This window comes from Vespa mandarinia, chromosome 4 (assembly GCF_050613455.1).
Source record: "Vespa mandarinia isolate Hongniang chromosome 4, ASM5061345v1, whole genome shotgun sequence".
NCBI lineage: Eukaryota > Metazoa > Arthropoda > Insecta > Hymenoptera > Vespidae > Vespa > Vespa mandarinia.
Window position 1 is genome coordinate 8,750,292 of NC_140813.1, and position 24,709 is coordinate 8,775,000.

At 29.1% G+C, this 24,709-nt stretch overlaps 4 protein-coding genes across 10 annotated transcripts in view; 1 reads left to right on the forward strand and 3 right to left on the reverse strand.

Annotated features, from left to right (window-relative positions):
- Window positions 1-114: 114 nt before the first annotated feature.
- LOC118443054 (uncharacterized) lies at window positions 115-5,129 on the reverse strand. The gene is made up of 6 exons (XM_035869504.2): window positions 4,371-5,129; window positions 3,930-4,056; window positions 3,672-3,769; window positions 2,170-2,392; window positions 1,222-1,780; window positions 115-976 (listed from the first exon to the last, which is right to left on the reverse strand). Exons 1-6 carry the CDS (start codon window positions 4,407-4,409, stop codon window positions 652-654), a joined length of 1,371 nt encoding a protein of 456 aa, XP_035725397.1. The 5' UTR covers window positions 4,410-5,129; the 3' UTR covers window positions 115-651.
- Adsl (adenylosuccinate lyase) overlaps window positions 2,597-24,709 on the forward strand; it is a 35,798-nt gene continuing 13,685 nt past the window's right edge. Inside the window, exons 1-7 of one of the 6 annotated variants that reach the window (XM_035869495.2) lie at window positions 2,597-2,905; window positions 5,121-5,264; window positions 7,340-7,844; window positions 9,246-9,730; window positions 9,865-10,071; window positions 11,941-12,172; window positions 12,296-13,816. In XM_035869495.2, coding sequence (XP_035725388.2) covers window positions 7,637-7,844; window positions 9,246-9,730; window positions 9,865-10,071; window positions 11,941-12,172; window positions 12,296-13,461 — 2,298 coding nt within the window. In that variant the 5' untranslated portion in view covers window positions 2,597-2,905; window positions 5,121-5,264; window positions 7,340-7,636 and the 3' untranslated portion in view covers window positions 13,462-13,816. Of the gene's footprint in view, window positions 2,906-5,120; window positions 5,265-7,339; window positions 7,845-9,245; window positions 9,731-9,864; window positions 10,072-10,848; window positions 11,195-11,912; window positions 12,173-12,295; window positions 13,817-24,709 lie in introns of those variants that run through there. The other 5 variants (XM_035869498.2, XM_085656783.1, XM_085656782.1 and 2 more) reach the window with 5 other exon arrangements.
- LOC118443055 (uncharacterized) lies at window positions 13,968-17,568 on the reverse strand. Its single transcript, XM_085656580.1, has 11 exons — window positions 17,487-17,568; window positions 17,167-17,402; window positions 16,873-17,051; window positions 16,531-16,757; window positions 16,076-16,172; window positions 15,731-15,996; window positions 15,269-15,575; window positions 15,097-15,186; window positions 14,954-15,020; window positions 14,802-14,873; window positions 13,968-14,518 (listed from the first exon to the last, which is right to left on the reverse strand). Exons 1-11 carry the CDS (start codon window positions 17,566-17,568, stop codon window positions 14,390-14,392), a joined length of 1,752 nt encoding a protein of 583 aa, XP_085512706.1. The 3' UTR covers window positions 13,968-14,389.
- LOC118443056 (uncharacterized) lies at window positions 20,319-24,055 on the reverse strand. 2 transcript variants are annotated; one of them, XM_035869507.2, is made up of 4 exons: window positions 23,659-24,055; window positions 22,465-22,612; window positions 22,115-22,300; window positions 20,319-21,195 (listed from the first exon to the last, which is right to left on the reverse strand). In XM_035869507.2, the coding sequence occupies exons 2-4, from the start codon at window positions 22,552-22,554 to the stop codon at window positions 20,965-20,967; spliced, it is 507 nt and encodes a 168-aa protein (XP_035725400.1). In that variant the 5' UTR covers window positions 22,555-22,612; window positions 23,659-24,055; the 3' UTR covers window positions 20,319-20,964. The 2 variants fall into 2 exon arrangements, with proteins under 2 accessions (XP_035725400.1, XP_035725399.1); XM_035869506.2 differs by having other exon boundaries at window positions 22,465-22,668; window positions 23,659-24,054.

Below are 24,709 nucleotides of genomic sequence, written 5' to 3' on the forward strand. Positions count from 1 at the left end.
AAAAACTGGTGAACATTTATATATGAAATATTTTTCACGAGCACGAGTGTTTATTTATATAAATCGTAAGAAATTTGAAGTATCAGCAGTTCTTTTACAGAGAGAGAAAGAGAGAGAGAGAGAGAGAGAGAGAGAGAGAGAGAGAGAGAGAGAGAGAGATAAAATATGTAAATCCGCAACAAGCCGGTAAGACTAATCTTAATGATTACGTTTTCAAGAGACTAACAAATAGAGACTACATATTATCACAAGACGATATAATAAAAATAATAAAAAAATAATAATAATAATTATATATATATAATAATAATATTAATAATATTAATAATAATTGTATGTATGCATATAGAGATATGATGTGAACAAAGATCCTTAACTTTATATTAAAATTTGTACCAATACCTAACGTGAATCATGAATGAACGTAAAATGTTATTTTTATGAACACCTGGTAAAACCTTTTGTAAAACATGATACGGTTAAATGATAAAAATGTTTTGTACAAATTTTCTAATATGATTGCTTCAAGTTCATTTATGGATAACAGAAAATAACACACAGACGTGTGTGTCTGGGTGTTTGTGTGTGTAAACATTTTTACAGAGTATAATAATAGTTAATGAATTTAACGATTAAAATGAATCAAAAATTTTATTGATTCCTGTTATGTTCTGGACTAGAGCCAGGTGTTTTTGCCTTGAGATCGTGTGGCCAATTGCTTGCAGTATGACGAACATATCCAGGATCTGTTGGTGAGGAAGGTGTACGAACGCCAGTTTGAGTTCCAGTCGATCTGAGAGAACTAAAACATTCTTCCAGCATTTCGATCTCATTTTTGCTCCTCTCATCAATCTTGTTATGAGTTTTAGAAGCCAATGAACCATTCAAAGAAACACCACGATCCTTCTTCAAGATACTCGATGATATTCCTTTCATCCTCACTGGTACATTGTCATATTGGCTAGTATCGGAATATCTTTTGAAATATATAAAAAAAAAAAAATTATTAAATTATAATATTTATTTAAATTATATTTCGACTAAAACGTCAGAATTTCTACTAAATAATTTCATGATAAATATTGATCATTTTATGAGATTAAACAATCGTAAAAAAATCGATTATTTTAATTCTTGTATCTCTATGTAATCAAAGAAAATATATAAAGTTTTAATGGAAATAATATCATTATATGTAAAATATAAGAATTAAACAGTTACCTGTAAGAATCAAGAGGTTCATTTACATCATGTTGGATCTTCATTATTTTCACACTAGGATTTATGATCTTGCCAAAGATGGGCTCGTTCCCTCGGCCAAAATTAGTTGGAAACGGTGGTGTATCGACCTCGTCGATGGGTCGTTGATAAATATCCCGTGTCTTATAAATGATCCTGGAATCTTCCGATCTACGATCATCGTCAAATGATCTGTTTACGGCACTGTTTCCTTGAAGAATTTCCGCTTCCCTGTATCGTTGAGAGTTTCTCAAAACCCGTCCATTTTCAAAGTTCTGCGTGTGTTCTCGTAATTCTCTTTCAACATTATTGAAATTACGATTTCTTTCCAACCGATAATTGTCGTATGCAAGTTGTTCGAGTCGTTGAGGTTTATCGGAATCTTCTTCATCGACCTCCTTCCTTCTTCGATCGTCTATCTTCTCGAATCCTTCATTTATCTTACCGTTGATTTCCTTCGATTCTTCCTTCGATTTCGTACTTTCCTTTTCTTTCGACGGCTTCATCTCCTTTTCCGTCGTCGTCATGGTGGGTTGTTTAACTGTGGCATTTTGCAAAAGGTTCATTGAAAGGGATCGACGGACAGGAAAGGAACAAGAAAATGTTTAATAAAATTATAAAAAAGAATGTCGAAGTCGATGAATTAAATAGAAAAATAAAATCTCAAATATTATTTGATATCGAGATCGTATTATATTTTCATTATACGTTTGACATATTCCTCTAAAACATAAGAGATTAATATAAAGAAATTTTAGAAAAACATATTTATGTGTGTGTGTGAGTGTGTGTATGTGTGAAAAATGCGAGAAACGATTTTGGATCAAAGTGATCCAAAGTGATCCAACGTGATGCAGACGAAGGTGTAATTTAACACCGTTATTTAAATTTAAACAGACGAAGAGAGACCTTTTCCTGTTTGCAACTTGCCTGAGTCCGTCTTATCACTGTCCATTCGCACTTCCTGCTTATCCTTTTTACGAGGAGGAGATATCAGTAGGTCTGCTATGAATATAAGAGCGGTGATAAGAGTGAGTGCACCGAGAACTGCAGCATTGTCGATCAAATCCTCTGGAATACTTTCGATTGATGCTAAAGCAAGAGCACCGACGATTCCAAAAAGGATCACACCGAGACCAAGGAAGAAGATCTCCTTTGGATCATAAAAATAAAATAAAATAAAATAAAAAAATGAAAAACACAAAAAAAAGAAAAAGAAAAAGAATGACATCAGTATAATACCATTTTCTAATAATAGTTACATTTTTCAATAAAAATTAACTCTCATATTACAAAATAGAATAGAATTGATTCGCTTAATCATCATCAGAACAAATACTTTTGTATGAGAGCAGTTTGAGATCTGGCCTAGCCCTATTTATGAGTCATAAAATAAGTTAGAATAGCATGCATGCTGAGCGATTTAATGATCGTACATATACCAAGGATAGTGTTACGTGCTCAAGATTCTACACCAATTGCATTTAAGAACACTGTCAGCCTTGGCCACCAATGACAAACTTCATGAATGCGTTCAGTTATGTTGCTGATATTCTCACGCTGTCAATTAGATTCCCAGTATTTTCATACGTATTAACCGCACCTGATCGAATCGACTTCGCTCTGAATAAATTAAAAAGAGAAATCCTGAGAAAGATCTCGTACGGTAAGTTGTTTTTTAATGATTACGCATAATCTTCTTATTCTTGTTTCGAGTAATTAATAATAGTAAAAACTTAAAAAAAAAAAATTACACTCCTCATTTATATACTTTAAATGTGTGAATGTTAATATTATAAATGATCGATTAATTATATTTTAACTTTATTTTATGACAAACATTTATACTCATCAAATCAGTCACATCAAATTAAATGCATTACGAGTTTAGCAAGAACCTTTGAAGCAATCTGTTATTGTTGAGTAATAACAATTTACCGTGCATAACTATAACATCATAATAACGACCCGACGATTTAACAACAAACAAATATTTGTTACGTCTAGAAACGTAAAACGGAAATGTATTTGACTAGTTTGATATTGTGCTGAAAGAATTTTCGAAGAGCATTAACAACGAGAGATAGTTTCTATCGTTAAAATATGACAATGCTTGGTATTGCAAGAGAAAGATACGGCTTTGGGAACATAAGAACAATGAGATAATTATGACACGTCAAACGTCGAATCACGTGTCACTACTTTTTTTTATTAATCTTTTTAAAAAAAAAAGAAGAATGTCAAGAAGAAAAGAATATATGTTAATGATCTTTATTCATTTTGGCTTTTGTTCGAAATAGGTATAGAAATGTTTCTATAATGCAAATATATATATATATATATATATATATATATATATATATATGTATAGGACACATACATATATACATATTCTATCTCACTTACGTCACTTATGAAGAAATATTAATTACCGTTTTTCGGCCCGTAAGTTCATTAGTTGCCGCGGCAATAAGAAGACCGGCAGTTATGATGACGTAGCCACCGCAAGTCGCTGTTGCAAGAGCGGCACCTAAATCGTTGATGGATCATTGTAGTCTCGACAAAATTTCAGATATATACTTCTCGGACCAGGTATCGAATATCTTCAAGAATAGAGATCTTGCAAATGGAATATAACAAATGAATGTTCTCATTTGTTTTTCTTTTATTTGTTATTGTTGTTAATTTACCTATGGTGCCCCATGTGACATTATTTAAAAGCGACCACTCTCTGCTGCGATTCCTCAAATAATGAAATACTCTTCTGCTTTCGTCATCCGTCACTCTGAGCGCAACCACGCATGCGATGCAAAGCAGCTGGAAATTTTATTTAACCCGTTAAGATTTCGAGAAGGCAAATTTATTTATTAAGAAAAAAAAGAAAAACACAGAAAAAAAAGAAGAAAAAAGACGATAAAAAGAAAAATGATTTATCGAACATATGTAATTAATCAATTTTCAAATTAAGATCAATCTTGTTAAAAGACACTATTCTTTCCTTTCCATTATTCGAATGCTTTTGTTTAATTATCTGAGAGAAGTCACACGTTGCTAATAGAGATGGCAGAGAAAAAAGAGCTATTATTTAATTAGAATGAGAATTGTCGAGGGAAGGTGTAAGTTTTACGTACCACTTCGATTATTCTGACGAAAACCTTACGATTCCACATTTTTTTGAACGGAGAATTACGTACGAAAATTAAAAGCGATAAAAAAAATTAGGAAGAAATGTATAATGATTTATGTAATAACTAATATTCGATCTTCTTAGGATCTTCGTACGATATCTTTAATTAAAATGGTCAAATTCTTTTAAAAAACAAATATATCAACGAACTTTCTTCTGAGACAAATCAACTTATTTCTTTTTTCATTTATTTCAATACCAAGTAATTATTCCTTTCACGTTAAAAATAAAACAGAAAAAAAGGATACGAACAGAACGAAGTGTCTCACTAAAGAAGTTTTTCGTGTACAACAAGGGAGATTCACGCTTGACCGATTTTCTGAGTACTCTCTTCTTTAAGTAATCGAGCGAACTTTTAAATCTTGCACTGATCCTCGACATCGATCAAAGAAATCTTTTTGATTTTATTCATTTACATCTTTTTTTTTTAAATTGTAAAGTGCGTAAAAAAAATTAAAATAAATTAAAAAAAGAAAAGAAAGAAATGCAAAAAAATGGCGTCATTCAAAAGTCACGTTATTCTTTGGATAAATTTTACAACGTTTTTTATATTATTTGTAATTTTTTTGAAAATCAAAGTCGTTCGATCAATCTACGTCGAGTCAGGTAAGAAAGCAAATGAAGTTTGATTCGCGGCACGCTCGAACGACAACTGAAGAGATAGTGAGCCCAACACCACGATTTCCATTTACAGCCAGTGCACGGTCTTACAGTCTTACAACCTTACAGCAGCGCGTCTTGTAATAAGGTCTCGGCATGGCGGCGAACAAGAATACTATTATCGCACAGTGAGTGCATTGGCGCAGAATGTCGAGAAACAATATTTTTTAAAGAAAAGGTTAGTGAACTTTACTAATAGAATAACGATAGTTCATTGACAGTAGATTAGTAGATAGTTATAAAATATTTATCTATGTAAATTTAATACGAACAATGAAAAATAATTATTTATTTAAATAAATAAATAAATATATATATATAGTTCTGTATGTAATTTAACAATAAAGATATATGAAATTTCTTTAATTATAAGTTATATATATATATATATATATATATATATATATATCAAAAAAAAAATATATATATATATCAAAAAAAAAAAAAATATATATATATATATATCAAAAAAATTCGCTTATTCAAGCAACAAGTGATGTCAGTTAAGTCAGGATGTGATTCATCTGAAAACAAGACATTAAAATAATTAGATTCCCCAGGTCGTGACAGGTTCGGTCATTAATTACGGAAAAAGATGAGCTTGCGTAATCGAGAAATTATTCTTTTTCATAGATATAAATGATCGATCGACTAAAATAACAAGTAAAAATTACATTTAAAAATACATTTAAGAAAAATTATTCGAAAAAACTCTTGTGTGATACGAATAACTACAACGATTAGATAAGTTAAAAATGTAAGTGTGTCGTCTTAATACAGAGAACGTTCCAATTGGTCAGTTCAGTTTTCGTAATTACGTTTGGTCAATGAAACCTATTACGAAGTTCGAAATAAAAGCAACAAAATTTTTATTTAGCTAATTGTCAGTGATCTATATTATTGAAAAAAAATATATAATCATTTTTCAAAGAACACAGTGATATATATATATATATATATATATATATTTATATATATATATTTATATATATATATTTATATATATATATTTATATATATATATTTTCTTTTAATAGAGAAACCATATATGACATAAAAAACAGAAAATTTAGTCGTCTTCTATTTTTTTTTTCTTTTTCAAGACATTCGTAAACCTCTAATTATGCATTATTTTTATGAAATTCATCCTGTTACACGCGAGTCTAGAAATGACTAATGCCGTGCGTCAGAATCGTTCTTTTTACATTCGTCATATATATATATATATGCGTGTGTGTGTATATATGTATGTATAAGTACTTACATTGTACATATATATACATTCATATGTCTAGCTAGGACGATGTAGTAATTCTCAATATTCAGCGATTCCAACTATTATATAAATATTTTACGAGATATATATTAGAAAGAGAATGAATCTTGATTTTCTCTTTTTTCTTCTAAACAAAAAAAATGTGATTATTTGTATTTTAAAGAAAGAAAAGGAAAAAAAATTTTGAAATAAGAATTCGGATAATATGCAAGTTTTCTTTTCTTCCAATAAAATCTACGATAGAATCTTTTCTACAATGGAACTAGAATCAAATTGAAAATTCTCTATTTGTTCGTAACGTATGTATATTGATTGTCTTGCGATAGCAATCTTTTTTATACCAACAGATATCTAATCCTTACGAGACTGGTTATCGTCTTAAGAAAAACAAGGAAGGAAATAAAGACGATAATACCAGTCGTATTCCTCGAAATCAAAACATTATTCCAAATAAAATTATCTGCCAAAAAATTTCGATGAATATTAGATTTCAATGAATAGTAACGTCAAGGCAATAAATTAATCGTCATATTTATATCATATAATTCTTATCTTGATAAATATTTTTGAATGAAATTAACCTACATAATAACTTATAATTTTACTATGTAACATTTAGTATTCTTTATATTCTTATTACATTGTCAATACGTTTATTTTATTATTATAAAAATTGATTTAAAATTGTATTACATATAAAAAGCCAAAATATCGATTCAAGATATCTATGAAAAGGCCGATATATTTTGTCTTCTTTATCTATTAAGAAGATTAATATTCAATAATATTAATCAGTAAAATCACTAGAAACCATAGTAGTAAAAGTAGTAAAAAAATCGTAATCGTGTTTGATATTTCTTTATACTATTTCTTGAGAATCTAAGTAAAAGTTAAAGAAAAAGTTAAGAAGAATGTCGTTATAAAAATGAATGTCAGTGAGATTGCGTTGTAATCTTAAAACAACGCTTGCTTCACAGATAAACCTTCCGATTGTCAATTCGTTTCTAAAGAAGAGACGAAAAGTCGATGTGTCCTGCGGTAATAAAAAAAAAAAAGTCAGAAAAAAGAGAAAAGAAAAGGAAAAGAAAAATGAGAAACGAAGTTGTGAGAATAAAAGAGAGTTTGACCAATGAGCGGCCCGAAATTAGCGCCATCTAACCCTACGTACCTGGCCCTTAAAATCAAGTTCTAGACTAGCTAGTTAAACAAAAATCATTCATCAGTACACGAGAAACTCTGGTCGATTTCATCGTAATCGATCGATCTCGATTGCCATGAACTTCGCCGATTTCTTGCTTCCTCCTGTTGAAGTTTCTCAAAATAGGATGGACAAAAAATATAAAGAGGACGATCAAAAACAATATTGTGAAAAAAACTGTAACGGTGGCGATAGATCGAGATCTTTCATCGATCAAAATATTCCAGGGATCTTCACGATGGGTACATCTAAGAGGATATGTCGCAATGGTAACAGCAAATGGAGTAAGTCAATTGTCTTTTTTTTTTCTTTTTTCTTTTATTGTATATTTACAAAAACGATAGTCGTCAATAAAAATAGAATGATTCGCTTGTAACCTCTTTCACGTTAATCAATGAGAATTTTGTTATCATAGATGGCTTTTAAGATCGTTTTATAGATCCGATATTTTTAGATTTCCGATCTTCGACAATGATTCGTTAAGTAAAAAGGATAACGTAAGAATCGATAGTCGCGTTCTTCGTGTTGTCATTATGCCAGTAACAATTGCTTTATTCTAGAAACAACTATCTCGTTGAAAAAATCGATTGTGTAAAAATTAATTAAATCATAATTAATAAATTATTTTTTTATTAATGATTGTCAGCGTCTGTTTATGAAAGCTGTTTCTCGATCTCGCGATTTTTCTATTATTCTTGATATTATATAATAAAAATGCTTATATATATATATATATATACAGAGAGAGAGAGAGAGAGAGAGAAAGAGAGAGAGAGAAAGAGTTTGTATTATCTTGCATGAAAATAGACAAATGAGTGCTGTTACTTGAATACGATTCGTTTCATCGACTTTCTTTGTTGAAAACATTATTGTAAATATCGAATCGATCATTTAACTCTAATCTCAAAATATTTATATACACCCAATTCTCCAATTACACGGTTGTTTAAATAAATGAAAGCCCTGTAAAAAAGAATATAGTGCATATGAAAAAACAAAAGAATAATTACATATGTGAAAACTCTATACGAACAATAAGTTATTTTCAATCAAAAACTATAATACATTGAATAGAACTTTATTTAGTTTCAATGGAATATTTTTTCTTTTAACGATTCTTTATTCTCTTTTTATTTCTTATCCACACGTGTCCGCTTATCATTCTTTCTTTCTTCCTGCTTATCGCCTTTTGGTTAAGGCCCTTTTAGTATGACAAAAAAAAAACGCGATCTAGACAAAGGATTAAAATATCGAAGTATTATCGGAAATTTTTAAATACATATTTACTTACTTACCTTTCTAGGGAATGATAATCATAATAGAAGATATTCTTTTTAACACCTAATTAAAATAGAAATTTTTTAAATAAACGCCATTTGAACTTGATTAAATCAAAATATACCGTGTAAAAATAAAATTGCTTTTGTTTTCTATACTGTGTTATTTCGAAATCGTATAAGAAGAGAATTAGATTTGTATATATAAAGATGATGCATATTTTCTCTCTCTCTTTCTCTCTCTCTCTCTCTTTCTTTTTCTCTTTATCTTCCTCTTTCTCTTTCTAATATGACAATGTATAGGTAAAAGTGATTAATAAAAATACGATATGCCAACGTTTCTTTATATATTTTTTGAAATGTTTGTTTAGGAAAAGATAAAATTCTAAATAAAGGTTCTTTTTTTAGGTAGTACACGTCCTCGAACGTATCGACCCATATTAGGTGATAAAATTCCCGACGTAGTGGAACAGATGGAAGCCAGTAGAAAGATTTTACAATTGGTCACAGATTTCAACTATTCTTTGACGCAAATCAATGGACAGAGAAAATTTGGACCACCATTGAATTGGATCGGTCCAGCGCCTGGTCCTGGATGCGAGATCTTTGTAGGAAAAATTCCAAGAACACTTTACGAACACGATATCTATCCGATATTCAGTTCGGTCGGAAGTATCTATGAAATTCGTTTAATGATGGATTTCTCAGGAAGGAATCGAGGTTATTGTTTCATAATGTATACAAAGCCGGAAGATGCATCTCGTGCAGTTAAAGAGCTCGATCGTTACGAAATTTGTCGTGGCCATAGAATCGGCGTCGTCACTAGTATTAATCATTGTCGGTTACATATCAAACAATTGCCATTGAATATCGAAGCTGAGACGGTCGTCAAGGTATCGATGTTTCATTATTGTTTAAAAAATTCCTTAAAAAAAAAAAAAAAAAAAAAAAAATAAAAATAAATAAATAAATAAATAAAAAGAAAATAAAGTAAAACATACCAAAATAATTACGTAACAATTTTCAGCGAATTTACGAGATCACCGACGATGTTAACGAAGTAGCAGTTTATCGTAACACTAATGGATCCGAATGTTATGCACTAATATGTTACAAAACTCATAGAGGAGCCGCAATGGGTAGAAGACGATTGGTACCCGAAGCAGGGACTCTTTTTCCTGGTGGTAAAATTATCATCGATTGGGCACATCCTAATCTCTATCCGTCGGATGTAGTGAGTATCCTTATAATATCATAATTGGATTATTCACATAAATTGCTTTCGAAAAAATAATTCAATAATTGATATAAGAACCTATATTATGTTTATCGTTGTTTTGCAATGAAAATTGTCGCGGATAAATGTATCAAAGATTTTTTTTTAAGCGATGTCGGAAATACGTGTTTTACGAAGGTTTAACGAATATTCGAAAAGATTAAAGAAGTGATTATATTCGTGTTTGCGATAGATAAGAAGGTAGTCGTCATTTTCCAAACGTCTACGAGGAACAATAACGTCGGTCATCTCTGGTCTCACGTAAAAACGGAACGTGGGTACTTTCGCTGCTTAATTATTTCTCTACGGACGGCATTACGATTCGTGAGAAGCACAGAAGTCATTCGTTCAGAAGTGAATCGTTTGCTAAAATCGTTTCGATCACGTGCGAACGTCCTTGCAATTCCTTCAGTTGAAAATCTTCGCGACGGCTCTTTACATTTCCTGCTTCACGCCATATACATTCTCATTTAATTAAACAAAGTAATTCAATTATGTCACTAACAGAAACCAAGCAGTATAAAAAAATTATTATAAAAGAATTATTAATCACTTGAATTTTTAGATCTAGAAATGATATTTTAATTTTGATATATCAAAAAAAGTTTTACAAAGATTGTTAAATTATAGAATTTTTTTTTTTAATATTTAATGCAATATAGGTTTAAATATTTAATTAAAATTTTTATGTATAAAATTTAAATAATCCTTGATAAAAAATTTCAAAAACTCGCATGGTAATATAATTATCGATAGAATATCGTTAGTTCCGAACTGTCCGCTGATTGGCGCTATCATCAGTCTACCAACGTCGCTACTGTCTCTTATTTCAGTCTATTGGTTGATCGCGTGTAGTTATATTACGTTCGATAATTTTCGTGTTTTTGCTGACTTCAAGGGTCTTTTTTGTTACCTTTAAGTATTTTAAAATATTATCGAAATGGAAACAAACGAGTACAGTGATTATCGAAGCCCATTAGCAACGAGATACGCGTCAAAGGAAATGCGGTACAACTTCAGTGAGCAAAAAAAATTCAGCACGTGGCGAAAACTCTGGGTCTACCTTGCAAAAGCTGAGATGGTTAGTAATTTCAATTTGCATTGATTGTGTTCATTATGATTTATCATAACCGGTTACATTCTACATATTTATTCGCGTGCTTAAGAAGTTTGTTTTTTTAATTTTTTATCTTCCTGGTATAAGTGCGTACAATTTTTTTTATTTAACCTATAGACTTGTTTTATTTTTAATTAGTTACCTTGATCGTTCAAATTTTTATCCTGTAAAATTTTCAGTTTAAATTGCGACGATTACTATTAAATTAATGCTTGAAATGATCATGAATTTTAGGTTATTACAAAAGTGTTTATGAAGTTACAGCATATTGCAAGTGTATGATAACATTAGTAAATGCTTTCTCTTCTAAAATAGAGGTTATCAATGTTATTCCATGAGATATAATTTTTTATTCTAAACAGATGCATCGTAATCGAAATAATTTCATGTAAAGAAAAGATATAAAAGGAGGGTTGATGGCAAACTTATTGACACTTTACCGACGATCAAATCTTTCGCAAACACAAATAATATCACCTCGGAATATAAATTATTGTAATATGTTAATGATAGTACACATATATAAATTTTGTTTGATAACAATAATCGATATGATCAATTTTTCTGCGTCGATAAAGAAGTAATTCACCTTATCAAACATCGATATAGACGAACGTAGACCCGATAAAAGAAACGATTTTCTTTGTAAATTGCGATTTCGACGAAAAACCACGTGGAATAGTTTATAAAATAGGAGTTGCTGATGACAGTTGGAGGAATGTGGTACTTGCGATCAGGATGGCAACATCACGCTGAAGAAGACCTTCATTCGTTCCACAGAGATGAAGCTAACGTCGGCTTTAAAATCATTAAAAATAGATGGACTAACTCGTGACATAATCGAGAACAATGAAAATAATTCGGAAAAATTTCATAAATCCTTGCCATCAATTTCATCGGCTACACAACTTACTCAATCGAGAAGTTTACCTTCGAATTTTGGTAAAAAATATCTTTTACAATGCTTTATTCTATTTCTAGTGATTATGAACATTTCGAATCATCGTGTAAAATATCATTGTCGTATGTTATATACGATATTTAATTGACTTTGAATAATCTCAGATCAATCCATGGTCTTACCTATTTCTTCGACGTTCGAGCAATCCAGCGTGCAAGATTATCAAAGTACGAAAAAGTTCAACGAACTGAATCATTGCAATTGGAATGCATCAAGAACAACTCACCAGGACGAAGTTGCTGAGGGATTCAATTATACAAAAAATCCCAATAATATTATACCCAGATTGTATGATTTTACGAATTTTAAAAGTAATAGAAAATCAAATCTTTTGACAAAGCACATCGAAAAGTCTACAGAAACGAGTTTTCAAACAGGAGGAAAAATCGTACCTAATCCTTATAAGCGACATATATTCATCGAAGGTAACTTCGATTTAGGAGTACACGGTCATACATCTTCAAATCTATATATCCCAGGAAGAACGAATTTATCAAAAACAAAATTTTCGAAAGATACTATATCTTCGAATTTCAATTCTCTCGCTTTGCCATTTTTACCACAGAATAGTCCAGTTTGTAATAATAATATTTCTAACTATTGTAAAATCGAAGAATCATCTTCTAGTAAAAATTCAATGTTTAACGATCCAACTAACTTCAATGATCCTAATAAGAGAGATGTTACTCTAAAATTGAAGGAGAGAGAAAAGACCATGTTTCAACAACAGGAAGGACTGTGGCAAAACGGATTTGTTCAATCCAATCCATTTTACCAAGTGAATGACATATTTCAATCTTATTCCAATATGACTAATAATTTTTATGAAAACGATTCAACGACTTCCAATCGTCCGGAACAAAATAATCCCTTTTTTTTTTCCATGTATGTACCAAAAGTTCCAACTTGTATCTGTCCGGAACAACAAATGTCTCAAGGTTTCAATATAAATAATTTTGAAGATTTGAATCAAAATCGATTGTTAAGTGACAATTGTTCACAGAATATTATTTACAAAAATGTTATACCTGCCAATATAACGAAAACCAATGCATGTTATTCTCTTTGGCCGATCAATCGAATCGATAAAAAAATCAACAACTGTACAAATCTTGTTAATAATCTTTTGTTATCGTCGACTACATCACCGAATTGTCAGCCGGAAAATCAATTGTCTTCGGATTATCATTTGAAAGACAACATTTTTGAATTTAAATATTCTCAGGGCAGACCGATTCTCAACAGAGAATTTGTAAATGGTGATTATTAATATTAATATCATCGTTTTTTTTTCCACTCTCTTCCTAATTAGTTTAGTCGTTGTTAACATATAATTTATATTGCTACTGATAGATTTGTTAAAATCTCGAAGTATCAACTTTAATAAGGTTTCCTTAATGGTATCAAGTAAAAAATTATCACTGGATAACAAAAATGAATACGATTCAACAATATTGCTTTTATAAATCACGTTTTCTATTTAAATGTTATAATCTATAACTTGGATATCGATGAATACATCCATTTTATTAATTTTTCTAATGTTTTTCGTTGTTGATATTTTATCACGTTTATAAAGAACACGAACAAGATGTATATAGCTTAATACCTTTACAATCAGTATCGTATCGCACTATTACTTTTTTCTTTTTCTTTAATAATATCATTAACATCAATTTTACATGAATTTAAAGTGTATTCAATAATAATTTGCATGAGATGTAAGAAAAAAAAAGAAAAACTAAAACAAAAAAGATTTAATTTCGTACTGTTTTTATCTCAACAAAAGTATGTTTGTCCAGAGAAATTCTTTTTATGTTACAGTGTTATGTTCAAATAAATATTTCTATCAATGTACTATTATGTATATCGTAATATTTACATGTACTATGATTATTGTTAGTTTAAGCTACTCCACTAAAGTAGATTATAAATGTCGTTTTGTTTACTTCAATCGATAACATCTCAACGTCGTAATAACAATAATCGTTTTGTGAAAGAATCTAGAAAATATTTGTATCAAATAAATACGAAGTTTCAATTATAACACGAATCAGTAAATAACTTACGTTTCAATTCATGAAAAATTACAGACGTTGCAACTGTTTAAGATTGTAATTGGGCACATTTCGTACAGTAAGTAAATTTTTTATCATATTTCTGCAAACAAAATTAATTTATACCTACGAATGATTTCATCAATATTTTACAATTAAGGAAACACTTTGAAAACTTGCAGAAACGATTCCTCTACTTATACATGGAAAATTTCCAGAGTTAAAACTCTCTTGTGGAATATCTTCATTTTGATTCGTAATAATCGATACCTAAATAAAATGATTTATCAAAGCCATAAAAAAGTTAAATGTTTATCATTATATATATATATATATGTATATACATATACTTTATTTGAGCACAAAGAAATACATAAATTGCAGTAAACTCTTCTTTCATTATCTTTGTAGATATTATAATACTGAAAGATATTAGCTGTGGAAATAGGAAATAAAAAAAGAGAGAAAAACGAGAAAACGATAACCAATAATAATAATAAGAAAAAAAAAAGAGATTACAATCTTTATAAAAGAAATAAAAATTCCTATTTACCTTCTTCTTTTTACATGTCGTGCATACATCTGTATTTGTCGTAGCTGCAATCGGGAGGGTAGTAAACGGCTCCTTTAAAAGACAGAATTAAAATATTATAATTGATGTTTATTATTTACATAATTTTTTTAAACAATTGAAAATTTACGAACAGTTGAAGTATCAACTTCACCTTGAATATATGGATTCTCCGTTTGAGCAATATAAGTTTCGCATTCTCTGAGGATAATGTAAAAAATATCAAATTATAATAGTATATAAATATACAAAAATATACAGATATTAAAGTGCTCACGGCATGTACGCTGGATCAATTCTATTGTTTCGTTGAAAAACCGATGACATGATAGTTCTGGCACAATGTGGATGTTCAACGACTTCGTGACTAATTTATAAAAAATATTAATTATAAAATATTTAAAAATTTGTATATTTGAATTTTTCTATAAATAATTAAAACGATTTACGGGATTATAGGCATGCAAATAGTCTGCGTGTAATCCTGTTCGTTACATCTTACATCCTTCAAATCTCTTGTCTTTATATCTTCCAATGGTAAAAATCTCGAATATGTACGAGCATTATCTTTTTTATCCTTCTGCAATGTTACACATCTTGTTCTCTTAATCCTTTTATTTTGTTTCGCAGAATTATTTTGTTCTCCGCTTTTTCGACCTTTATTCGTTAAATTATTATCATTTGTATCTGACTTCGGTATTCTCGGATGTGAAACTTGATTTGATCGTAATTCTTTAACATCATTTTTTTTAATTTCTGTAAAATATATATATATGTATGTTATATTATATTATGTATATATATATATATTTATATATATATATATAGTCGTGTATGTCTGTATATATGGTTTTACTTTCATTTGTCGAATTTATGTTCTTTCAGATTTTATTCGATATCCTTACCTGTGCTTTCTTTACCATCCTTAATTTGCAAAGGAAGTTTTACGTCTTCATTCTCGTTATTATATTTTTCTAATTCGACACTTTCCGCCGCAGAAATAGACAATTCTTTGGGTGGTTCGATTTCTTGAACCTGTTCCGTCTGATTTTCATCTTTCGAATGTAACATCTCTATTAAATTTTCAGTTTGCTGATACATTATTGGAATCTGTGTTGTGTTCTGAGGTTTTTCATTATTAGATAGCATTAGAGATGGTCCCTGTAGCGGGATATAACTAAAAAATAATAAAATAAGATAACACGTATATGTCAGAAGTAAAATAATTAACAAGCAATTCATATTTTGCGGTTTACGTGGTAACAACGTTTTCCTTTGATCCGGTTGAAGTCGCTACTTCCATTGTTGTGCTTGGCGATGCACAGTGTACTGTTACAGTCATCTTCGTAAAACCTTTGCAATAGAATTTATTTTATAACTCAATATATATATATTGAGATAAAAAAACGCGCGCGTGTGTGTGTATGTGTGTTTATAACAAAATTAATATACATATATATCGAGTCTGTTAAGTAGTTTGTATCAATCGTAAGCATACTGATTTAAATTATACGAATGTATTTATGCATTGATTAAAAAGTAAAATTTAGTTTTTTCTTTTGGATATTGTAATTTATATTAAATAATTATTCTTCATAAAGTCACATTTAGATTGGACCTTTTTTATTAATTATTCATTCGTTCGTCAATCTCTTTATCAACTTGTATGCTTTGTACGATGTTTTAATTACGTTTCAAGATTGTTTCTTACTCGTTAAGGCGCGAGAATTATTATTTTTCGAATGATTTCGTTGATTCTCCGTCGTTTGCACTTGATGATACCTCGCTTGTACTTGATTCTCCGTCGCTTGTTCCTTTGAATTGTCTTTCTGATCGCCATTTTGAACGTCGTTTTGATCACCGTTTTGTTCGATGTCTTGTATCTGAATCCTTTGTTTTTTCTGTTCCATCTGTAAAACTCCAGTCTTGCAATCGCAACTGAATAACATGAAATTCATTCAATCTTAATACTTTTATAAATATTAATTTCGAAGAGATTGATAGATATCAAATTAAGAAGTTAGAATTCTTTGTTACCAAGGTATAAACTCACTTGGGACAACATGGAATAGTGATACCTCCGCGTAGAAGCTGGATGATCGCTGAACAAGATGTACATTGAGCGGAAAGCTGGGATGATAAAATTCCTTGAGTTCGAAAATGTTGATTGCAAAACTCGCATCTACTCATTGTTTGTACCAGGACTTCTTTCAGTTCAGATTTTACCGTCTGGTGTTTGTTGGTTTTTTTTTTTTTTTTTTTTTTTTTTTTTTTTCAAACAGTTACATGATAATTATTCAATTAGGTTCTTTTTCATAATTAACTTGTTTATCCTTCATTTACTAGCCTGAGATTCCTCAACAATTACATCTTTCGGTTCCGTTTGAATTTCGGCGATTTTTACACTTGCTATTGACGGGACACTAGTTGGACGATCGGCATACATTCGTCGACGACCAACGTTCGTTTTTCGTAAGCTATGATCCGGTGTGGTATTTTCATTATTTGGTGATAATTTTATGGCGCTAATACTAGTCGTTACATCTCGTTTGTTATTCTGAATACCAGGGATATACATTTGTTTTTAACAACAAAGTTGTATATACATACATATATATATATATATATGTGTATGTGTATTATTAATAACAACATTAAAATATACTTCTTCCGGTAGAATTTGCGCAATGATTGGTGCATTTATTCCCATGGAAAAAAGTTCCTTTTCCTGACAACTCTTTTGATACATTTTACACCTATTTTTCCAGATACTACAATGATAAGAGTATTTTTATACTTTTCGATTTTCTTACTAAATAACGAAAAGAGTTAAAGATTTGATTATTACGAAGCACGAAACTCACGAAAGTACAGTCAAAATGTCGATCAGGTAGAATAGCGATAGAACAAGACTGAAGAATATCAGTACAGTTTTTATCGGTCTGAAATTACTATTGGTGTTTGATAATAGAAATAAGAATATACTGACAAGAAAATATATCAGGAAACCCAGCATGGAGAACGTAAACATCTGTCATAAAGTAGCATAATTCTTAATATATATATATATTATAAGTTAATATATATATATATATATATATATATATATATATATATATATATTAACGAATAATGTGATCAATTCGTTCGAATTTATAGAATAATTGTTTAAAATGGATTAATTTTGTTACGTAATAGATTATTTTACCGGTGTAATACGTAGACTACGTTCACCGTATTGAGAAATTATTTCCAGACTCATGACAAAGACATAGATACCGTTTATAACAATTAATGAAAGGCAAATGATTGTAGAAAACGGAAGCTCGGGTATCCAAAGTATGTATATGGTCAGAAAGAATAGGAACGTTGACGAGAGCTAAATCGATAAAATTTATCGAAATTAATTCATCCGAGGTATACACGATATTGCACTTGCTTTACTTACAAATTGAAAAACTCTAAGCGGCTTTAATACCGCCGTATATGAAGTATTGTCTTCTTGATAAAAACCTAGTTTCTTTGGTCGATGACTTCTTTTGAGTATTTCATCTGATAAAAAATGATTTTTTAAAGATGATTCATTTTTCAATAGTCATTAAACTTACCTCTATTGGACATATTTTTTTTTTACAATTGAATATGAGAAATATATTTTAAATCTTCTGTCAAATAATTCTGTACAGAACGTTTATTCTTGTGTCATCTTATATCGATTCTTTTTTTGTTTTTATTTTTTTTTTTGTTTCGATAACACGGGTAGGCTATGATTATAGCTTTCTTATTTACTATCCCCATATATATTTGTTATAATAAATTTTTTAATTTACAGAAAACAAATAACTTTTTTCAATGATCGTTTTTGTAATCAATTGAAATGAAACTTTTATTATACGTGACCGTATTATCTTTTTATAAATCATAAAGTTTATAAAAATAAATGTTATACAGAGATTCGAGTAAAAGTAATGAAATTGTTCAATATCCGTACAAGAAGATTAAAAGAACGTCGATTAGAAATACGATAGAAGCAATTACGGATAAAACAATCGCTGTTATGAGTTTCCAGGTATCATTTACTTCGTCTCTTCTAGTAACACTAAAAATTTGGAATGCAGCTAATAATAAAACTACCGTAGCGGTTACTCCGAATAGGAACATCTAAAAGTAATAAAAGTTTATAATCTATATATATATATACTTTTTAAAAATTAGTTCAATCATTTAGATAAGGTATCGAATATTTATTATTTTTTATAAAAATGTAAAAAAGTAAAACTCTGACCAACCGGTGTTTCCGTTATTGGATCACCACCAAATTGGCTGATAATGTCAATAAATGTTATGAAGAAAAATGTACCAAATGCCAAAAACAAAAGAATTTTGTCTACTTCATTATAAGGAGATTTATTGATACATGTGTAGATAGTTAGGCCAATGAGGGAAGCCAATAATAACTAAATCATACGAAAATCTTATAAGTTGGTTGAACAAACTTTTAATAGTTGTTGTTTGACTACTCACGAATTGTACAATTCGTATAGGTTTTATCGTCGGTACATATTCGTATTCTTCATCGTACGATATTTCCTGTTCCTGAGGATAAAATTGTGGGTTATAAGTATTTGGTATCATGAATTAATTTCACACAAATTTATCAAGTGTCATCTCCTAAACAACTTATATTCCCTTATATAAAAATTAATTACGTGTTTAACCATAATCGAACATATCCGATTAAAATTTCTTAGATCGACTTGAATACAGTAGAAAATCAGGATCATCACATGATCGATATTATTTCATAATAGCATATATACAGTATATCTGGTTTATATATATATATATATATATATATATATATATATATATATATATATATGTTCGATTATTCTAAGTATTAAAAATAGAAAAAATATTTTACACAAATGTAGTGTCACGTCATAGTGATAATTATTAAATTTTTCGGTAACCTGTAAAATATACATATAAATTTTTAAATGGAATCTTATATTCGTCATTATATATTTTTATAACTAATATCAAACTGTTTTCAAAACAATACCCACACATGTATTTTACACGTGCCAGCTTCAAATTTGGTGTAGCCTCTTCATTAACGTTAATCGATCTACACAGCAGAAAAGTTACTCGGAGTTTGTGTGCTTTCATGCTAATTTCAAAGAGACAATAGGAACAAGTTGACATTGATAACATTCATCTGCAATATTTTTTAGATTTTTAATGATTACGATTTTTAATAATCCCGTGTATACATTTAAAACTGACGTACTGTACATAAGATAACTGAATATAATCGATATATAACTTTCTTTTTATGTAATTTTATTGTTTCAACTATATCATACATATTATTGATAATAATTACTTAACGCAGTGAAAACTGAAAGTATATTAATATAAATTGCCTATTATTTAATTGTACAAGTGATCAAGGTGCTGCTATGTTAAACAATTTGATATATAATAATAACATAGTGAATATTAAAGAATTATAAACGATAGCAATTTCTTTTCTAATGTTCTACATATAAATGTTTTATATAATCTTTGATAATACGTATAAAATATTCATTTGTAAATACTACACTATTTTATGAATTATCATTGTTATCATTAATATATATGGACGGATTCATTGCTTATAATTGTATACATATCTATGCATATTAATTAATTACGTAACATTAAAATTTCTTACAAGATATATTATATAAACTTTGGGCTTCAGCGTTATATATACGTAAATATTCATAATGTTTTTCTTTCGAAAAATCATTTAAAATCTGAGAACTCTAAATTACATTTATATTCCCAAACATTGCGTGCAGACGACAAATGTAATAATATTATAAAAATTAAAGTTAATTTAATTGATTGATAAGACACAATCGATTAGAAATTACATATGGATCTGAACATAGAAATGGATCTGTGAAATCAATAATATTTTTTTTACGAACACAATCGGTGGTAATTCTTACCTTTCAGATAACCATTTGATCAGAAAATCTTTCTTTTAAATTATCGATGAATATTTATTATTTATTGATAAATATTATTGATTTATTATGCCTCAAGAATAATACTTTCGTTCGAGCTGATCATCCATTCTTGTAGATTCTCATGTTCTCGTTGAATATTTTAGAATCAAACAAATTTCCACAACGAAAGTCAAAGCATTTATAAAGACGAAAACTGAAGAAGATATTAACATGTCCATGTATTGTTTGCTCGGATATAATTCGTTATTTTGCATGTGGTAGTGGGGCCTTTGAATAGTACGCCAGTTGTGAACGATTAGGCTACCCGCTATTATATGTAGAATCGCACCCAATGAAGCAAATAGTATCATCTGTAAAAAATAAAATTAAAAAAAAAAAAAGCAAAAAAAGATAAATAAAAATTAGAAATAAAAATTTTATTATAGAAATTAAAATTGTTTTATCAACAAAATTAAAACGATTTTTAAATAAAATTCTTCAATTGCTTATAAAACCAAGTCACGTAAGATCGATTACGATTTTCAAACACGTAATCAGAAAAGTCATTCTCATAGATTAATGTGTTAGTTGTTATATGAATTATTACGTCTCATTAAGTATGTATGATTGCAATCATAAAAATACTTTATATCGAAATGTTAATTTTCCTTTTTTCCTGTATTCGTGGAGATTATTTTAAAAATTATTCAAAAACTTTCCATACATACGTACATATACGAAAAATTTTCTCTATGTATTCTTCTTCGAACGAAAAAAAAAAAAGAAAAAGGAAAAGAAAAAACATTTCATCATCATGTAAATTAAAAAACCATTTGGTCGTTGATATCATTTGAATAATTAATCGGACATGTTGTAAAAATCAAATTAAACCGTGACGGATAACTAGTGAATTTCGTGTGTGAATTAAATGGTATACGAAATATCGCAAACAACAAGGTTTGCATATTACGTTATAACAAATTTCAATCGTCCGTTAAGCATGTACCGATACTATTACATCTGGGTGCATACTCATGAAGGAAAGATGTTACTTCTAAATACCTTGATGTGGCTTGTAATTATTATCGTATACGTCGTGACTTTAATAATGAGTCAGCTGTATAAACGAATCAAAAAAATAGATATTTCTTTGCATACTATAATACATGTTTATCTATATGTCTTATTATAATTAATATCGATATCATTTTTTGAACAATAATTACGAAACACGGGTATATAGAATTTTGACGAACAAACGATTGAAAAATTTTCTTATAGAACACTTACCGTTCTTTTTGGTAATCGATCGCCCAGCAAATGACATATGATAAAAAGAGAATTTATCATAATATAACCAGCGACTGTTACATAAATGAATGCTGCATCGTCTAATTTAAATCGTGACTTGTTAAAGACTCGTTGAAACGAATTTAAAGGATCAACTAAAAGACCAATCGCGAAGATGGCTAAAATCTGTGAATATAAATGTACTCTGTCAATTTTTTTCTTCTTTTCTTTTTCTTTTATTATCTTTATTAAATTTTTTTTTAATCAATATTTTTGATCGATCGATTGTAATGTATAGCTGGTATATATATATATGTACATATATATTATATATACAAGTATATACTCACAATTTCGATCACTTTAAAAAAAATGGTAACATGTTTTGAGATTTTGTTCTCCTTGGGAACTTGAGTTGCTCGTTGATTTTCGTCGGCCATTCTGACCCTGCGATGTTTTCCCCTACTGTCGCCCAGCTTGAAGAAATACTAGATCTACCTTTAACGACGATCAATATCTTTTATTACACCTTTGCGAGAACAGAATAGTGTGCCCTACGACATACACAATGATAAACATCATTACATTGGGGTTGAAAAAAAGGGTAAATAAATGAGGGTAAAAAAAGCAGTGAAATTGCATGTTTATGTCTGTCTTTATGAGTTTCGTATTAAATTGTTCATATGATGTATATAAAAAAATTCAATTTAATTATTTATATCATATCTTTGTTACATTAAAAAATTTCATTCATTTTGCGTATCTTAATCAAAATCTTTTTTTTTTTTTTTTTTTTTCTCTCAATATTGCGAATTAATTATAATAATTAAAAGATATATTATACTTTTACACGTACTATTTTTCATTTGTTCTTTGAACAACTATTTTCAACGCACTTGTATCATCTATAGTTCGACATTTGGAAAGGGTATTGCGTTGAACTGTTGATAACGCGTTCTAAATCTAGCTTGCTATATTAAAAAACGAGTTTGTTCGTAGGAGGTAAAGTAGGTATTATCGAAAGTGAATAAAAAACGAAAGGAAACTAGTTTAAGATAACGTCGATAACGTAATCCTGTTTTCCATGAAATTTACGAAATTTCATGGAAATTATGAGAATAGTCATACATTAACGTTATATAAAATATCCTAAAGCGTACTAATTATGTGTTTGACGATCGTTGCCGGATATCGTATGCTTTTTAAAGAAATTTAGAAAAGGAAAAAAGAAAGAAAAAAATAGAGCCTACTCGTTTTCATAAATAACGTCTTGTAAATATTTTAAAATTCCTTCGATCGTAGGTATACCTGACCTATGCTATTGGAATTTGTTCTCATTCATAACACCCACGTGTTATCGATCACACGATACTATCAAATTTTCATAATTTTTATAATCTTACGAACAAACGAAGTTAATCTCAGGCGACTAGAAGCAATAACAATTATCAATGTACTAATTGCGAAATATTAATAGAATTAACTCATACAAAAAAAAAAAAAAAAGAAAGAAAAAAAAAGTATAAATAATCGTTCAAGCATACCTTAATCACGTTACGTTACGTTTATTTGTCCAAAACAATCACTAATTGTAAATTGTTGACAAATGTACGTTGTTTTTTTGGAATTTACTAATACTTGACACTGTCAAACTTAATTCACTTTCATAAAAAAAAAGAAAAAAATAAGGAAAATCAAAAAAGAAAAGAAAAAAAAACAGAAAAAGAAAAACGAGAAATATTTATTATTTATTTTTTAATATATCTGATTTTCAACGATCACAACAAGATGAAATTTCTCGATTAAGATGATTCAGTTAATGCTTTATGATTGCACATTATCCGCGATTTTTTAAAAAAGCTGTCAGCGAAGAAGCGAAACACGCTCCGAGAAGGCGCGAGTTAAACTGGAACGCCGAGCGTGACGCATGGAGTTCTAATGCCGTGTAAACGGCGCAGCTAGCCTAAAGCCGAAGCGTTATCGTTGTCGTCGTTGTCGTCGTTGTCATCGTTGTCGTCGTCCTCGACGACGATGTTTTAAGCTTCATTCACATTCGACGTGAACGTACTCGAAGCATGCTATACTAAAATCGTAATATCGATAAAATCTAACGTAAGAATACTTCATTAAGATATTAGCACGTGCTCGAGAATAATTCACACTTTAAAGATCTCTAGTGATTATAATGATCATTAGCTGGAGAAAGTATTGATATTGATAATTTTTTATTAATAATTCTCTTCTTCTTTCTCTTTTTCTTATTTATCATTATTTTATTAAAAAATTTGTTACATTATTTTTAATCTAGATCATGATAAATTCTCGAATATCCTTATTGACAATAATCTTTTGTTCCTCCTTCATCTAAAATATTTTAATATAACGTACAATTAACGTATAGTTATTAACTATTATACGTAAAATATATCACTGATCCTTTTGTATAACATATTTGACAATTTTTGTTTTATTTTTGTTTAAGAGATCGTAGAAATTGATTGGCGTAATTAATACTATATGTAATTACTAATTATCTTATAAAAAATATAGTTTCATATGATTATTATATGTGCGCGCATACATCAAAAAGATTGT

Coding starts and splice junctions, on each gene's coding strand:
- LOC118443054 (XM_035869504.2), bottom strand. CDS start 4,409: ATGTGGAATCGTAAGGTTTTCGTCAGAATAATCGAAGTG. Junction 3,770..3,929: donor TGTCACATGGGGCACCATAG/GTAAATTAACAA, acceptor TCAACGATTTAG/GTGCCGCTCTTGCAACAGCG. Junction 2,393..3,671: donor AACTTACGGGCCGAAAAACG/GTAATTAATATT, acceptor TATGATCCAAAG/GAGATCTTCTTCCTTGGTCT.
- LOC118443055 (XM_085656580.1), bottom strand. CDS start 17,568: ATGTATCAAAAGAGTTGTCAGGAAAAGGAACTTTTTTCCATGGGAATA. Junction 17,403..17,486: donor TGCGCAAATTCTACCGGAAG/AAGTATATTTTA, acceptor TTTGTTGTTAAA/AACAAATGTATATCCCTGGT. Junction 15,997..16,075: donor AAGGAAAACGTTGTTACCAC/GTAAACCGCAAA, acceptor ATTATTTTTTAG/TTATATCCCGCTACAGGGAC.
- LOC118443056 (XM_035869507.2), bottom strand. CDS start 22,554: ATGGCCGACGAAAATCAACGAGCAACTCAAGTTCCCAAGGAGAACAAA. Junction 22,301..22,464: donor TTTTTAAAGTGATCGAAATT/GTGAGTATATAC, acceptor TTATATTCACAG/ATTTTAGCCATCTTCGCGAT. Junction 21,196..22,114: donor ATCGATTACCAAAAAGAACG/GTAAGTGTTCTA, acceptor TATTTTTTACAG/ATGATACTATTTGCTTCATT.